The sequence below is a fragment of the Sebastes umbrosus genome, chromosome 19 (assembly GCF_015220745.1).
Source record: "Sebastes umbrosus isolate fSebUmb1 chromosome 19, fSebUmb1.pri, whole genome shotgun sequence".
Taxonomy (NCBI): Eukaryota; Metazoa; Chordata; class Actinopteri; order Perciformes; family Sebastidae; genus Sebastes; species Sebastes umbrosus.
In genome coordinates this window covers 3,503,590-3,521,597 of record NC_051287.1, presented here as the reverse complement: position 1 = coordinate 3,521,597, position 18,008 = coordinate 3,503,590, and the positions used below count along the sequence as shown (strand labels likewise).

The 18,008-nt window shown below is 41.2% G+C and overlaps 1 protein-coding gene across 3 annotated transcripts in view; it reads left to right on the top strand.

The window, feature by feature from the left end:
- pde8b (phosphodiesterase 8B) overlaps nucleotides 1-18,008 on the top strand; it is a 48,615-nt gene that overhangs the window by 18,806 nt on the left and 11,801 nt on the right. For 2 of the 3 annotated variants that reach the window (XM_037752687.1, XM_037752688.1), the window contains exons 3-19: nucleotides 1,349-1,539; nucleotides 3,882-3,941; nucleotides 5,130-5,187; nucleotides 5,484-5,572; nucleotides 5,698-5,776; nucleotides 6,922-7,062; nucleotides 7,147-7,235; nucleotides 7,324-7,378; nucleotides 10,171-10,222; nucleotides 10,563-10,640; nucleotides 11,172-11,248; nucleotides 13,126-13,290; nucleotides 14,322-14,367; nucleotides 15,432-15,561; nucleotides 15,985-16,183; nucleotides 17,102-17,319; nucleotides 17,472-17,610. In XM_037752687.1, the coding sequence (XP_037608615.1) occupies nucleotides 1,349-1,539; nucleotides 3,882-3,941; nucleotides 5,130-5,187; nucleotides 5,484-5,572; nucleotides 5,698-5,776; nucleotides 6,922-7,062; nucleotides 7,147-7,235; nucleotides 7,324-7,378; nucleotides 10,171-10,222; nucleotides 10,563-10,640; nucleotides 11,172-11,248; nucleotides 13,126-13,290; nucleotides 14,322-14,367; nucleotides 15,432-15,561; nucleotides 15,985-16,183; nucleotides 17,102-17,319; nucleotides 17,472-17,610 (1,866 nt within the window). Of the gene's footprint in view, nucleotides 1-1,348; nucleotides 1,540-3,129; nucleotides 3,174-3,881; nucleotides 3,942-5,129; nucleotides 5,188-5,483; nucleotides 5,573-5,697; nucleotides 5,777-6,921; nucleotides 7,063-7,146; nucleotides 7,236-7,323; nucleotides 7,379-10,170; nucleotides 10,223-10,562; nucleotides 10,641-11,171; nucleotides 11,249-13,125; nucleotides 13,291-14,321; nucleotides 14,368-15,431; nucleotides 15,562-15,984; nucleotides 16,184-17,101; nucleotides 17,320-17,471; nucleotides 17,611-18,008 lie in introns of those variants that run through there. The other variant, XM_037752689.1, reaches the window with a different exon arrangement.

The window sequence follows — 18,008 nt, the reverse complement described above, 5'->3', positions numbered from 1 at the left end:
CTCGCAGAACACGAATGGTTGCTGGTCTACCGCTGCCTCCATTGGTTAGTTTGTGCTATAGAGTGCTGCAGGGATGACGTATTTTTGTAGGCCAACCCGGGAGTTGGTATCGCCCTGGTTCCCTCAACAAAAAGCCAATGGGATTTTTCCATTGGGTTTTGGATTATTGCAGATAATAAACTCTGTGGCAAACAAACATTTAGGATACTTGCAGTTTTGTTCAGCAAGATAATCTCCACAAATGAGCACCACTTTTATGATTTTTGAAGTGTGAATGCAATCACCAGAAGTAAAAAGCTAACGTTAGGCTATAAACAAACAACACCACGGTCGCATGAGCGCGAGTATACACAACAAGGCTGTAAAGGAGGACGAGATCGGTGATGACATTTAGTAGTCTCATTTTGCCACTTGTTAGCAACCGGCTTTTTTAAGACACATAAAAGCTTAAAAATTCACGAGTTGGGTATTTATTAATGTATTTTATATCAAACAAAATGTTAAAATCTCTTCAGCTTGTGTTAACCACAGACATTATTTCAGGCATCTAACTAAAAACCCATTGACTTCCAGACGAGGGAACCGGAAGTACTAAAGTGCTAACTCAGTTCTGGGTTTTGGGGCTCATTCCTGCACCTCTCTATATCCCCTATTGAGAGTTATGGGGGGTTGGAGTCTATCCCAGCATGCAATGAGCCAAAGGCATAGAGGCACCCTGCACAGGAGGAAACAAGCAGTTCATAGACTTGAAATCCCTCGAGCTGTGCATTTCACGTGACTGTGGGAGGAAACACACATATTTATCAGAGAAAAGATTCAAACTGTAACAGGATTATTATGTCACTGTATGTATTTTATTTATTGTTTTGTCCTTTTACAGTAAATGTATTTATTCATATGTCTAGCGGGTGACGGAGAGGGGGAATGGGTTGGAGAAAAAGTACATGTTTTTGTACTATAATGTTGCTATACATGAATATACATGTTTCCAAAACAATACTTGTTAAAAAGAAGAAAGGCTAGATTCATAAAGGGTTAAATATCTCTGAGAGCTGATGTCAGCCTAATCACAAATGTACGTTTTCCAGGTCTTAAAGAGGTTTGGCAGTTCGACCAGTTACTGTAATATTCAGACCCATAAATGTCAGTAACCCGGGTAGTACTGGAGCCTTGGTGTCAGAAGTGTATATTACAGCTGAAGTCTGGTTGTTGGATGTGTGCTGCTCTGGAGAATGTCCTGTCTGAGTAGTAAATGTAGTGAGGACCTACTAACATAGATATCCTATAATTATCACCGTAGTAGCAGCGCTATCTCACCCAGGCGTCCATTCCTTCCTTGTCTCCTCAGGTCCTGCTGGTGTTCGCCAAGGAGGACAGCCAAAGCGATGCCTTCTGGTGGGCCTGCGACCGCGCCGGGTTCAGGTGTAACATCGCACGGACGCCCGAGTCTGCCGTCGAGTGTTTCCTGGACAAGCACCACGAGATTATAGTCATTGATGGACGCCACTCGCGCTACTTTGAGCCCGAAGCTGTATGCCGGTGAGCCTTTCCTGGGTCTGCTCTCGCTGCTTCTGTGTGGTTGTTTCTTCAACATACCTCACATAACAGGAATATCTGGGAAGAGAATCTTTAGAAACATCAAAACATTTGTCAGGAGGGGGGAATCAGACCCAAAATCGGCTTGATTGTCGTGTAGTGTGTCCCCGGCGTTAAAGAAATAGCTGGACATTTTGGTGTTTATTGAAGTTAAATGAGATGATTGATGCCACACTCATGTCTGTACGGTAAACATGAAGCTACAGCTTGAAACAAAGACTGGAAACGCGGGAGACCGCTACCCTGGGTCTGTCCAAAGGTAACATAATCCACCTTCCAGCTCCTCTAAAGTTGCCGCCAAAGTTCACTAATTAATAGGAGAGTGAGTGGTATCTATTTTTCCTCAAACTTATCGGCAAGAAAGTAAATAAATGTATTTCCCAAAATGTCCTTTAAACATGGAAGAAACATGCCATGGCTCCTTGCTGAAACACGTTTGTTTCTTGCTCACAATAAACAGAAATCTGTGAGTGCCGGTGCTTTGGTTCTTCTGTCCTTGCCACTACCGTTCACCCGATACTGTACAAGATTTGGCGCCGTGCTCGCTGCCACTTTCCACTCTTCCTTTTAAGCATCACATTGCACTGCGATTCCTCGTAGAGCTTAAACCGGCACAGTAATCCGGCTTCTCTTCTGTTGATGTTTTCAGACCAACACTCATGTTTGACGTTAAACAAAGCGTTTGAAAGGGGCTTCACCTGCCAGAAGGGTCAGAGAGTTTTTATAACAAAAACCATGTAATCCTTCACAAAACAATCAATACTTAAATTATAAGGTTTTTACCTAAAACTATTAATAAAACAAGAATGTTCAGTCTGTCTTAAAGCAGCTCAATTGTAAATAGCTTTGGGACACTGTAGTGGAGGGTTTGTTGGCTCCATCTGGTGTTCACTGGAGGCACCACAGGCCTCCGCAACCTGAATCTGCACTCCCGAGTTACTTGCAGGCCTGGAGCCGGTGCTCTAACTGTTGCTCAATTCAGTGTTTTGCTCTAAAAAAGAAGAAGCCTTGGACGCTGGATGTCACAATTCATAAGTGGCTATTGAAGTAGAGTAGTACTAGAGTGAGTCTGAACTACAAATTGTGAGTTTGTTTGTTGACATGAAAGCTGGATGGCAGCCCAGGGGAACTGAGGCACATGCAGAAGCCTTTTCTTTCTTTCTTTCTTTCTTGTCCATTTTTCCACAGCAAAAAAAGCTCCTGGCCACTTTTCAGAAACCTCTTTTGATTGCAGAATAACCTCATTCCTTCCTTGTTGTTGCCAGGTGTTAGCTGAGTTCATACTGGTCTGCGTTTGTCCCCTGTTACTTTCTGGTGTGCATCGGCATTTCAAGATTTATGTAGGAATATAAGTCATATATGAGTCCCTGAAGAATATTTCAAACACGTATTTGACATTTACATTTTAACCAACCTCTGATTATTGCAAATAACTACCAAAAGCTGGATGTTGTTCTGCTTTTTGACATCTATGAACAAAGGACTTGTGTTTAGAGCATTTGAACGGGGGTTCCCATGGTACAAAGTGTTTAATGCATGTCCCATGGTATGGAATACCCTCTAGGCATCATTACAAGGTCTGTAAAGACCCTTTATTTATGTTTAAACATCCTTGCTTTTCAGTTTTAGTATTCAGCTGGTGATATTCCTCATTATTGTGTTTGTTTCTGTCACGATTTCTGCAGACTTTGGGGCTGTATTTATTGTTAGATACAGATCTAGCCCATCCAAAGTTCTTCTTGGATACACTAAAAGCGACCGCCATATATTTTGTAGAGCGATTTATTATAAGTGCTTCATTATTTCCGCAAGTAAAGGAACAGACCCATTCGTCTCTCCTGTCTCCTGATTACCACAGTTTGGCAGCTGCTCCCTGTTTGTCCGTTGCTCCTTCACTCCTTTTCCTCGTCACTATTTTTCCTCCCATCCTTATCCCCCATGAGGATCTCTGCCATCATCTGCTCCCTCTGTTCCTCCTCTCATCCTCAATCACAGTCTTCTCTCGTCCTCCTCCACCCCCGGGACACTTTCCCGTACGTCCTGCCAGCAGTGCGGCTTTGTGGCCGAACCTCTGAAGCACACGTTGTGTTTGGTGTTTCTGTGTAAAGCACCAAAATGTTCTGTTCCTTCTTTTGTGGCAGTGACATCACCCTCCAATCTGCCCACGTGTTTACCCTGTACCTGAGTCCAAGCCACTTCTCATGAGCTCCAAGGTGTGGATGAAATGAACTCCTGTTGAAACTCCTGCTGACTTTGAATCCTCATTTGTTTTGTTTTATTTCCAGGTTGATCCGCGCTACGAAGCCCTCTGAAAACACAGTTATTCTGGCTGTTGTCCCACAAAAGTAAGTATAATTTGACCTTCTGTAGACTTTAATATCCTCTGTGTCGTAGGTGTTTTGTGCAGTTATGCCTTAAAGTCCCTGAAAGTTTGACAGGTATCATTTATTAAAAGTTTAACACTCAAAAGCTACAGTAAAATCTTAATTTGACTCAATGAGTTAATGCAAACTCCAAACCTCCTCCTGTTTTTCTTGAGGTCTTGAATCCTAACTCTGTCAGTGCAGCAAGAGTCATGTCAGGCGTTCCACTTAACCATTTTCTTTGATCGATGTTAAGTTAATCATGAATGAAACGCAACACTTCCTCCTTGGTGGATATGAAGAGTAATGGTACGCGTCCCCAGGGGTGTTTTTTTTATCGCGAGGGATCGCCTCACTTCCCAGCATTGGGCGCTTGATGAGCTGCACTAGACACCTGATTGGACGAGCGCTTTCCCTCATGGTTTTCTGCTCCCAGCTTCCAAACCGGAACCAACATAGCGGCTCGTTTGGAAACTTTCTTCTCTTATGTTATGAAAATAGTTCACCGAAATCTGTTTCTGAAAACATTTTATGCGAGATAAGCCGTGTCGTTGCTAAATCGGTCTTTATTTTAGATCGTTTAAAAGTCTTTAGGGAGCTTCAGGAGCAGGTGAGTCGCGCCGGACGCCCCTGATTTGCATAAAGTAGCCTAGACCTCAACTTTATGCAAATGAGGAGCGGCTGACGTGACGCCCCGTCTCTCGAATGGTGCCACCACACTACCAGAATGCATTGCATGGCTGCTTACATAGACAAATAATGGACAGCCTCCGTCCTTTGCATGCTTCCCATTCATGAAGCAGGTGGGTTTTAAGAGGATAAGTGTAAAACAAGCGTCTTTAACTGTCTCGGAGCTCGATCAAATGAATGATTCATAAGTTATATGTTATTCGATAGCCTAATTTATCTACATGCAATATTCCTACTGGTTTAAATAAACAATTTGATAGTATGTTCCATCTTTGCTGAGCAGGTGTTCTGCGAAAGGAATTAAAGTCCTCTCCCATATAGACACCTTTCCTAAATATAGGCCGGGTGAGTTCAGTGATTGAAGCGAATAAAAGCCGGGCTATTAATTGAAGTTTTACGGTAAATGTGGACCACTACAAGTATGTTTCTGAAAATGATTGTGGTTGCAGATGGTAATGAGTCTTTTCTGTCGTTGTATAGACCGGCTGACCAGGAGGAGCCATCTGTTCTTCCTCTCCTCTGTGCTGGATTTAGCAGAGTATGTCCAACAACTTGCCTTCGCTTGTGACTGTGTGTTTATAGCAGAGTGAATGTGTTATCCTGGTTTATGATAGATGCTTTTTATTAAGCCTCTAAGAATCTTCACACACTAAAATAGCAGCATGTGGCCGGTTTTTGAAGAAGGCACTTATTGTCAGCGTTGTTTGATGGTGTGAAAATGACGTAGGAGGTTGAAAAACAAGTCGCTACTGAGTAAATCCTGACTCATTCAATTTTCCACTCCCCTCTCTTTCTTTCTCCTTCTAACACCACTTAACCTTGTTTGGCCTCCAGAGGTTTGTGGAGAACAGCAGTGTGTCGGCCTGCTATAATGAGCTCATACAGATTGAGCATGGAGAGGTGCGCTGCCAGTTCAAACTCAGGTACAGCAGAGGAAAAACACCTTAACCACACACATACCATGTAGTCATATACATACAAATACAAGGTGGTGATGTTGGTGCTGGAGTTACTAAACATGAGATGCTGTGGCTTTATTGATCCACAGGGCTTGTAACTCTGTCTTCACTGCTTTGGAGCACTGTCAAGAGGCTGTGGAGATCACGAGTGAGGACCACATAATACAGGTAGGGATAATGCACAGACATGCAGATACAATGCATACATACAGAATCAGAAAGAGCAAGATCTCAAACCTTTTCTTTTAAAGGATGAGGCAGGTGATATTCTATATTTTTGTTATTGTAAAGAAATCCCATGAAAAGACCAAAACCAACAACATGTTCATCTCTCAATACTTTCCGGCTTCCCCAGCGAGTCTGCGACACTCCCAAGGGTGTAGATCTTTTAAAATCTAATCTAATATACACAGATGTTTTCAGTAAACTTTACTCAAACAGGAGTAAATAGTGCATTTGATGAGGACTATTTTCAGCTGCGGATACAGTGCTTTTGTGCATATTTAAATGGCGGGTCCATCTGCGTTCTTTTCCAAGGTTTTCAAATGGAAACGCCCGCTCAGCCGTTAGCAAAAAGCAGTGACGTAGGTTACCAAAGTAAGCCAATAATAAGGTTATGAATAATGTGAACGCTAGCACTAGCTGAGTCAAAGTTAGCTGTGCTTAGTTGTAATAACTGAAAGGGTTCGTTTGGATTTTTGAAGTGGGTTTGTATGTATGTTCTGCGAGATAAAATTACTGCTTTTGTCAATGGAGTGTGGTAGCTTTGAAGAGAGCGATATAACAGCTTCAGTTTCCCATTGGAAAGGGCTGTCTGATGGCGAGTCAAAGCAGCTGACGGGAGCAGCAGAAAAACATATTTTAGCCATCAAAAAAAATGCCCACCTAAAACAAAATCTATATCAGTTTAAATATACGCTATATTTAGAATATTTTCACCACTTTATCTTGCCGTCAGACAGCCCTTTTTGATGGGGAACTGAAGCCGTTATCTATGCTTTCTTAAAAGCCACCAGTCTCCATTGACAAAAGCAGTAATTTTACCTCGCAGAACACGGGAGTTGCTGGTCTACCACTGCCTCGATCGGTTAGATTGTTTGTGTTATTGTGTGACTTTTGGATCGCACAACACGAGGCATCCACACAGCAGTACATTGCTTGGCTTCCGTGCCGATACTCCTGTCTGCTTCTCTAAACTTGTGACCCATGCGTCATCATGCAGAAATAATGTCAGGTCATGTGGGAAAAACTATAGAATATCACTAAACTTTAACTCTACTCTCTAACTCTACGTCTTCCTGGTTTTGTTCCAGTACGTGAACCCAGCGTTTGAGCGGATGATGGGCTACCACAAGGGAGAGTTGATCGGGAAGGAACTGACTGAACTCCCCAAGAGTGACAAGAACAGAGCTGACCTGCTGGACACCATCAACACCTGTATTAAAAAAGGAAAGGTGAGTTTCACACATCCATCCCTACATCCACGCATCTCTGAAATGAGACTGTAGCATTGCCTGACTGCTCTGTTGTCTCTGAAGGAATGGCAGGGCATTTACTATGCCAGGAAGAAGTCCGGCGACAGTGTACAACAACATGTGAAGATAACACCTGTCATCGGCCAAGGAGGGTAAGCTAAGATTAATCAGCCCGAAGTGCTCACTGTGCATTTCCAAGAAGTCAGAATTACTGACGGACTCTTATCTTGTTTTTAACAGGAAGATTCGACATTTTGTTGCCATCAAGAGACCTCACATTGACAACAATAATCAGGTGAGTCAAATGATTAATGTGTTACACAGATAAATGATCTATTTCATTTTATTGAGAGTAGTAGAGCAGCTGTTTGGAGAAAAATGCTGCTACCTAAACCCACTTTTGAAGATTACAGTGTTGTTTCTTGTTGTGGAGCTTGAACAAATGTCCATCAGCATGTCCGTAATGCTACAGCACATCTTGGCCCAATCAAGCCTGGTAGACAACTGAATGATTGAGTCCAAACTGGACTCAAACTCTGTTGGCAGTTAGTGTTACATAAATACTTCAAATGAACTGTCGGGCTGTAAGTGTCAGATTTAAATACTTCAACGGGATATGCAGCCTCACAGACATCCAGCTCTGTTGAGCAAGCGTGCACACTTACTCTGAAGCAGGTGTGTTGCTACTCTCAGCTGGGTTCCAGGCCAATAACGTCATATATGCTAAGCTACGGCTAAGCACCAGGATCCCCCGCTAAGGCCTGGGAGGGCTGGCAGCCAGGCGCCAGGGCTATTTATACCCCAGGCAAAGCTGCACAGAGACTAGCTTTAGCTCATTGCTCTCTTTCATCGTGTGGACATAAGGTGAGTCAGCCGTTGGCGTCTGCTTGCCAAAGCCAAATGGCATTCATTCCTGCTCGGGATTGGGAATCCTTAGACATGGCAGCGGCTGATCCCATTCTCGGAAGTCATCCCCCACAACCTGAATCATGCAGCGTCAAACTGAATGGGTTTAATCAGGGTGTCCCCCTTTTTTTAAAAATGCATTTTCACCACATATTATATGATGCAAAGTAGGAACAAAAGTTCAGTATTTGATGACTAGAACTAAATCACACCGTGAGTCATGTACTGCATCTTCACTGAGACACTATTATCCATTTGACAACCCAAGGCCACAGAGGTCCTCTCAGGATAGCCCTGATCTGATACTGTATCCTTGCTTAGGACATTTTCCTCTGAGCACTTAAAACCACACATTATTCCTCATCTATTCCCACCCAGACGTTTGGCTGTAGACCACGGTTTCCATTTCATAGTGTTGTTTAGTTAGCAGTATTTGTCTAAGCACTTCAGACTTACAGCAGGTTTAGGGGTCAGCTTTGTTTGTCTTTCCCTCTCAATTAAGGGTCATCATAGTCTCAGCTTTAGTCGAGCTAATTCAAAAGATGTTTTTTGAGATGTCTGTTTGTGCTTTGCAGCCCAAGAAGCCCATTAAGACGTAGCCAGAAAAATCTGGCAACCTTGTATGTAATTAGAAGTGTTTATACTGTCTTAATCCTATTTACTCAGTATGGGACACGCTGGAGACCTGAGAGCAAGCGACTGAAATTTAGAGAAAGGGGGGGCTGTCAAAAGAGAAAATGAGCAATTGTGTGAGAGTGACATGGAGTCAAATATTTAAATGTAATTGACAAATATTTCTCTTTATCAAAATAATTTTTTTTCTGATTTTCGTACATCAAAAAGGAATAAATATGTTTGGATGTAGCCGCTCACCAATACAGAGATGTGCACAGTGCACTGTCAGCAGGATGTAAAGGTGCAGTGAGTCACTGGGTGAGGAAAATCTTCTGTAACCGGATTAAACCGGCTCTACTTATCCATATCTACATAACCTCGGTGTGACTAACAGGATGTACTGTACTCATTGTCACCTGCACGAAAATATAGTGAACATGGCAAATGTGCTGTAGAGTTCACAATTACGGTAATTGTTTTTAAAGTTTTCTTTTACATTTATTAAACGTAATTCTTGTGAATCTTAAGATGCCATTTAATATAATTAAGTGATCTTTTTTATATTCAATTATAGTATTTTTTTTTTGTCATGCAAAATTATATCAGAATGATACATAATCTGACAAATTGGTATTTGGTGTCCACTTCTAACGTTCTGTTTTGGGCTCAGCTCCTCACCTGCTGATGACTGAACGGATTATTTAGTCTAATTTTCCACTACAGAAACGGTAAATTTTAGGGTTTAAAGTTTAAAAAAAAGCAACAGATAGAAATAGAAACTTTTTATTTATTATTAAAACTTCAAATTTGCAGTGGTTACAGGTTATTACAAAGAACAATATCCCAAGCCAACCCTCCTACAACCTGTGACAACACAAGAGCAAATGGTTAAAGTAATAATAAAAAGAAGGAAAATGAAAATAAAATAAATAAATAAATATAAAATAAATAAATATATATATAAAATATATAAATTAAATTGAAAAATGTAATTTATATAAAATTATATAAATTAAATAAAAAAAAAAATTTAATTGAACCTTTATTTAACCAGGCAAGTCAATTAAGAACAAATTCTTATTTATAATGGCGCCCTGGCAAAAGGCAAAGCCTCTTGAGGGAATGGGGTTGGGGGTAAAAAGAAACATCAAAAGTTCAAATGCACAAACGTGAAGCTGAAAAATATAATATGTGGACAATAAAATTAAAATGCGTATCTCTAGTACAGCGTGTTGAGAACGTAGAGTCAGCGGCAATAACGTGACTCCATGCCTGTGAACACTTACATTCATTGTGTGCCTTTTAAAGCCTGATCATTTAAAGAAATAAAATATAATAGGTTGTTGAGGTGAGATGAAAAGATATCTTCAAAGTATAAAGAAACATCAAATCGCTGGCTCACAGTAAGGGTTTCATCAACAGAAGTAATCCTGCCAGCGTGTTGCTTTCAAGGAGCAGGAAATTAGGATGATTATGTTCCTCACAGCGAAGGCGAAACCGGCCGTGACTCTTGGTCGCCGTCCAAAACCTCGACTTTAATCAGCTTCTGCTCTCTCTGTCTGTCAGGTCCACAAGTTCAACAAGGAGGAGAAATGCAGCGGGGAACACTCTCAGTCAGGTAACCTTACCACACCACCAGTTTCTAATGTCTCTTCATTGGATGGGTGTATTTTTTTAACCTAAAACATTACTGGTAATTATAGAAAACCTTATAATTAATCATAGAATAGCATGATTTAGATGAGCCCCAATTTTGGTGGGGCTTGGCACTATTCCTTGTTGTCCTCATGCAACATTCCTCACCACATTTCTAATTGTCCTTATGCATATACCAGTGTAAGGAGATGGGCATATTCATGTATTCATGTACGCTGAGATTCACCTATAGCAGTATAAACATAAGTCTAAACATGCTGTACATTTAATGTCCATTTCTTCCCTTTCTTCCCCCTCTACAGAGTGCCATTCTCTACGTCACCGGGACAGGAGGAAAGATTCAATTGACGCCAGATCACTCAGCTCTCGCGGTAGTGACGGTAAGACCATTCAAAATGCATTATCTTTTATTTTGAGCCTCTGTTTGAATGAATGGAGCTCCAGTTTGTGTGTGAAAGATAATGCAGGAAACGATAGGGAATAGAAAGTAAAAGCGGGAACACAAAGGATGAAAGAGGAGATGAGTCAGACGGTGTTAGGGTTGGCGCTTGAACTAAAGAGATCCTAAAGAGAGATGTCGTGGGCTGATGACATTACGCACCTCCCTCCTCAACTCACTTTGACACCTCTGCTGCTATTTTCAGGTTTCTCAGCCGAGAGCTGCTTTGTCTTCTTCTTCAATCAAACCGCTTTCCTTCTTTCTCTTATCGCCCTTCATTAGCTTTATATTAACATTTCCTCTCCTTTTATGTACATTCTCTTCACATCCTTTCCTTTGACGAAGGCTAACAGTTGTAGGCCATGTGATCTATTTTTGTGCAGTTACATTATTAATGTTAGTTAAAGGGGATGACGATCAACGTGGCACACTATCATGATACATAAAATCATTATTATTTTTTTTATTGCAGCTCCCAGTTTACAGAATCGAAGATATTCCTCCGTCGCCAGGATTCACTCCATGACTATCGAGGCTCCCATCACCAAGGTACGCTGCTTTCAGCATTCAGTCATTTTGCACATGTTATGGTCCCGCCCAGAAAAAAACCAATGAGAAATGATTTCAGTTTTAGGAGCCTTTGGGGGAATCTAACATACTTGTTAGAGTGAGTGCTACAAGAGATCACAACTCAAAATGTTCTCTACCAAACAGCTGAGAAGACCATGAAACAGTTAAAGGGACTGTTTGTAACTTTTTAAGCGTATAAATGTACCGGGTCGGGACACATGCGCCCTCGCATATGCGTGTTCGTGTGTGGCCGCTGCCTGTGCTCCTCTGCCTGCTCGCATTCACTCAGACAGCGCGCGTTCTCGCTCAGCTCGCTCCACCTCTAGACGTGAACGGGCGCTCACTACACACTGCAGAAGAGTTAGTTTAGCTCTGAGAATATCTAGTGAACTGGACAGTGGACGTTTGGAAAGAAATAAATGCTGCAGCTCCTTCAGACCAACAGAGGTTTCCCGTGTCTTGGGAAGTGACGGGGCTCCGCAGAGAGAAACGTTATTGTCTCCTCTGCTCTCTCCAGCTGCGGGCGGAGAGAACAGGGAGACACGCTGCAGAGCCCCGCTGCCTCAGCCTGCACTTAGGCAGGAAAAGCCAACACTAGGTTCAGATCTAAATCATGTTCATGGAGAGACCTTCGTCTGGTCAGCTAACATTACTGCCAAGCAGCTGAAATTGAGTGATATTGTGGTTTTAGCTGACGTGTGTCGCCTCACTGTTTTGAGCGATGCTCGTTCATGTCTATTTAGAGCGAGCAGGCGCGAGCCCGACGCTGACTTTCGTTGACTTAACGGCCACAGGTGTCGCTGTTAACAAGCATTTTTGAAAGTAACAAATAGTCCCTTTAAAAAAAAAAAGAAGAAAAATCTGCATCGGCCGTCTTCCAATGAACAATCTCATACTGAATCCTTTATGCAAGTTCTGCTTTAAGCGCTTTAAAACACAAATGTTTCTATAACCTCATTCCTCCACCAGCCGTCATCAGGTTGCACAAGTTGGATTTGCACCAAGAATTAAGTTATTTTATGGCCCTTAACCAGCTTGTTTCACATCAGCCGATGCTCACAGGTTCACTGCAGCAGCACCTGCACTGGAACATGAGATCTGTCTGTTTAAATTCTAGCATTTTAATATGTTATTCCAACACCACATAGCCAATCAGTGGCTGTTAGAGCTGCCTTTCCTGCCTGCCAGTTGTTTGACTGAGCCAGTAATGGAGAGTTTGCCTCTTATGACTGCTAATAGGCCGCTTGCATTTGGTATTTAAACTTACTTCCTTGCAAAGTAACCTGAGTTTATGGAAATCTATTTCCAATTGGAAGATGCAGTAGACCAACAGATAAACAAAAACACATCTTCCATCCAACCCTACTTTCAGAAGTATTATATATATTTATTTTGAAATGGTTAGTTTCAGTACATTTTATAATTATTTGTGAACACTTTAGGAAAGGTCATTTGATCTAATTGACTACTATTCTTTATCAGGAAGTCCCATTTGGCATCTGCTCTCTCTGCATGAGTGTAAGAGTTTGAAGCACATAAAACGTGTGTTAAAAGTGTCCAAGTTTGGTCAGAGTTTGATAATATACAGTATACAGTACATCACATTGTCCCGCTGCCCGTCCTGCTGCAGGTCCTGTGATGTTCTTGTGTGTTTGAGCAGCTTTATTTAGCCGTTTTGCCCCCGACAACATTTCTCCAGGATCACATGCACGTCTTAATGACACATGCACAAAGAAAGGAACACTCTGTTTTATAGCATATCTTGCAGATGAATCTTTGCACATGTGTACGCAACTATGCATGTAGTGTCTGTTCTGCAGCTGAAATATGGACTTTTTTTTCCCCTCTTCCCTCAGGTAATAAACATCATCAACGCAGCCCAGGAGAGCAGTCCGGTAACGGTGGCTGAGGCTCTGGATCGGGTGTTGGAGATCCTGAGAACCACCGAGCTCTACTCCCCTCAGCTCGCCGCCAAAGACGACGACCCCCACACCAACGACCTGGTCGGGGGGCTCATGAGTGTAAGAGGCAGTGTACATACTTAGTATAGGCTTTTGAGTTCATTCATAAGTATATGCCTGAAACTCTTTATAAGGAGAAGTTAGAAATACTCTTTTTTTTTTTTAATCACATTGTAAAAATGTTCTTACCTCATGCATATGAAATTGAACATGCATTCTTGTTGAACCAAGAAATGTTTGGCTTCCAAAATCAAATCTGTATTTTCAGAGTGCCAACAGAGTCTTTGTTTATTTATTTTTTTCTATATTTTGTTGAAAAAGACCAACTATGAGGTTGAGTCACTGCACGCAGATGTTCGTCTTTCTGCAAACAGAGTTGATTGGAAGTTTTCAGATCCATCAGTTGACTTCAGAAACTTCCATCAAACACCAAATTATACATTTTCTAAGTATTTTTTTGTCCACTAATCCCATGAAAAGACCAAAATAAACTATGAATTGATCTACTAACAAGCATCCAAACTGGGTATATCTTCCTCTGTGTCACTGGGTGACATGTTCCTTCATCACCATGAACACACACTGTGTCATTTTGACTCAATCCCACATACACCGTCCGGCTGCCACAAATACTCACTGGAGCACCACATGTGGATTAATCCACCGCTTAAAGTAGTCTCCAACAAATGCACTATTTCCTCCTGTTTGAGTCACATTTGATAAAAACTACAGTGCCCAGCAGTTTTAGGAAATTATTGAGCCTTTTAAAAAAAAAATACAATTAGATATTTGTGAGCTTTTTTTAAGATTTATGTCTTCAGACAGGGAACAGCAGTTAGAGAGTATTGAGACACAGTTGGCTTTTGCCCTTTCATGGGGTTTGTTGACAATAAATAAAATTAATAACACCAGTCTTTCCATTTTCCATCTCTAAAGATTTGTTTTTTGCAGAAAAAGATTTATAGAGTAAATAGAGCTAAAGCTTTTGATAAGAGATTTGTTATTATTAGCGTTTGGTGAACCAAATGCCACTGTTTTCTAGTTAATTAAACCTTTTCTTGTTTTGTGTTTTTTGTTGTTTTTCTCTCTAGGATGGGCTGCGGAGACTCTCTGGGAATGAATATGTCTTCTGCAAAAGTAAGTTTTAAAGAGCCAATGCATCACCCCATTCTATCAGTGATTATAATACAATATGATAACAGTAGAAATAATATTACCTCTTAAATGCCCTGCATGCCTATAGTACTTTTCACACGCTGCACAACTCATATGCTCTCATAATACAAACAGAGCATATAACACGTTATATTGTGTGTGTGTTTAATGAGTACACATACAGAAATGTAGAAAACGACAAGTTGTGGTTTTACAGGGAGATACGTGATGTAACTATATCTGGGTGACAAGTGGCCGGGTGCAATGACTTTGGAGAGAGCAGGCTAACTGTTTCCCCCTGCCTCCAGTCTTTATGCTAAGCTAAGCTAATCAACTCCCAACTCCAGAATCATATTTAATGCAGAGTGGTATCGATCTTCTCATCTCATTCTCAGCAAAAAGGCTAGATACTTTGGCAGCGCTCTGACTATGACTTATCTTTCTTCACATGCTCACCCTCTAAAAGATGCATTAATGTTAAAGAGTTAAGAAAAGAGGAGTACAGATGTTTTAGCCTGTGGCACTCATCATCACAGACATTATATAACATAATCTGCTGCCTTGAGTGAACCTTATAAATATATATATTTTTCATATAGTGGTTATTGTCGTGATGAATGTTCTTGTAGAGTGAATTCTTCCATCTGAGTTTATTATGTAACCCCATTATAATGATTAAAGTCCCAAGAGCACTTAACTGAGAGAAAATCTAAATCAAGAGTCTATTTTCCGAGAAATTGTCTTCTCTTTCATTACGTTGGAAATGGTATTCTTATTTCAGAGCTGCAGCTACTTCTGCCCTCGTACGATTCTTTAAACAATCTTATCACACACCATCTTTCTACCACCGTCTAAAAGGGGCCAGATTTACAAAGGGAGACACTCAGCCAGCACATGTATATAGATATTAGAGAGCCAAGATTGGCACAGACATTTCTTATTTATCCGTCAAATCCCACACAGCTCCCTCTCCGTTTGCGCCTTTTATGGTCAACTCACCTTGAACTGTGTGTGTGTGTGTGTGCACGCTTCTGTCTATCTGCTAGATATGAGCCAGAGCCAGCTGGCCATCCCAGTCACTCTGAATGACGTCCCTCCACCCATCGCCGAGATGCTGAATGATGAGGAGTGCTGGGAGTTCAACATCCTGGAGCTGGAGACGGCTACACACAAGAGGTACGAAGAAGGTGGAAGCAGCAGAACATGTGGAGAAAGACTGCCAACTTCTTAGGTTCAGAAAAGGCAATATATTGCTTGTTGCATGGTAACCATTTCATTTAGTTATCAGTCCAGCAGTTACTGGATTTATTGTGACGGAAACATTTCTTTTACATCCTCAAAATTGGCAGTTGATATCTCCCTACTTTCCAAAATGTGGTTAAATGTCCTCCGTCTCTTGTGAATGGTGAAGGAAACCAAATGTGTTGCTGATGATTGTCATCTTTATTTAATGAAATACAAGAACAAGCATTAAAGGAGTAGTTCAAGATTTGGGGAAATACGCTTATTCACATTCAACTCATAATCAAATCATACATCGCAAAAAAGATTAAAAGGCCACAAAGTACTGAGTGAAGTCTTTTGTGTGGTCCTCTGCAGACCGCTGACTTTCCTCGGGCTGAAGATCTTCGCGAGTTTCGGCGTGTGCGAATTCCTGAACTGCTCCGACGCCACGCTGCGCTCCTGGCTGCAGCTCATAGAGGCCAGCTACCACTCGACCAACTCCTACCACAACTCTACGCATGCCGCGGACGTGCTGCACGCCACTGCCTACTTCCTCCGCAAAGAGAGCGTCAAGGTACTACCCACAGTATTTTTCGAATATGTAACCGCTCTAGAGTAGCTGAGATATTGCTATACTGTAAGTGTAATGTCTTACAAGACTACCTTTCTAGTATTCATTCTACTAATGATGTTAAACATTAAATGTATTTCATGACCTTCATTGTTCTCTTCTGGTGCTCCTCCTGTGGTTTCTTCCCTTTTTGTCGCCAGTTAAAGGAGATCGTATACCGCACAGATTATAAAGCCCTTTGAGGCAAAGTCATGATTTGTGATTTTGGGCGACACTATACAAATTAAATTGACTTGCCCTACATAGTTTTCAGCCAATAATACACATGCAAAACATTGCCTTTTATTAACACAATAATCACACTAACAAGGCCCTAAGGCACCATAGATGAACACAAATTACTGTGCTTTGACTTCCGCAAATTCCACTTTTGGTTGCTGGACTTGTGCTTGTTTGGAAAACAGAAGGAAAAAAAACATGCATAATGCGTTTGTATATACATATGAAATATTTGATTACAATTTATGAGCCATTTTGAACAGATAATCATACCAAGGCATATGGAAATACAGTACAAAAGATGTCACTAAAGGCTATGATATATTGTAGTAGGCCGCTGTTTATTTGAATATGATGCTGCACAATGTCAAACATGTAATATTCACTGCAGGGATTATGCACTGGCTCGTTATTGAACCTTCACAGCCATCCAAAACAGAGCCCAAAAACCGGTCAACATTTCTTAATGTCAGAGTATGAAAGGCGTCTGCAACCGTTCATGATTTGTGTATGATAATCCATCATACAGATTCATCTATTAACAATATATTTATTAAAACTAACAAGCTCTGTCCACTAACTGTGTATGTGCAGTAGCAGTCCAGTACTGACACCCCCCTGTGTCTCTGCTGTTTTATTCAGAGCAGTCTGGACCAGCTGGATGAGGTGGCTGCGCTGATAGCGGCCACAGTGCACGATGTGGACCACCCGGGCAGGACCAACTCCTTCCTGTGTAACGCCGGCAGCGAACTGGCGATCCTGTACAACGATACAGCTGTGCTGGAAAGCCACCACGCAGCCCTCGCCTTCCAGCTCACCGTCCGAGACACCAAGAGCAACATCTTCAAGAACACAGACAGGTCGGTAGTGGCAGTTTGTGGTGATGTTGTATATCTAAGCATGCTTTGTGTCCATGGAGTGATAGAATAGTATGTGACTTTATAATCCTTCTATTAGTATAACACGGATCCAAATCTTAACTTTATCCTCTCCTCCCATTCACTGCTGACAGGAATCAGTTCCGAACACTGCGACAGGCAATCATTGACATGGTGCTGGCCACAGAGATGACCAGACACTTTGAGCACGTCAGCAAGTTTGCCAACAGCATCAACAAGCCAATGGCTGCCATAGAGGAGACCAGCACAAGTGTAAGTGTGAAAAAAAAGTCATAGTATGTCGAATACTTTTCTTGAACAAAAAACTCATACTATAGGATGTCGAAAAATTTAGTAAAAAAAAGTCATAGTATAGTATGTCAAAATATTTCATGAAAAGTTATAGTATAATTTGTCGAAAAATTTTGTAAAAAAAAAAAAGTCATAGTATGTCGAATACTTTTCTTGAACAAAAAACTCATACTATAGGATGTCGAAAAATTTAGTAAAAGAAAGTCATAGTATAGTATGTCGAATAATTTTGTGGAAAAAAGTCATAGTATAGTATGTTGAAACATTTTGTGGAAAAAAAGTCATAGTATAGTATGTTGAAATTTTTCATGAAAAAAGTCATAGTATAGTATGTTGAAAAAATTAGTAAAAAAAAAAAG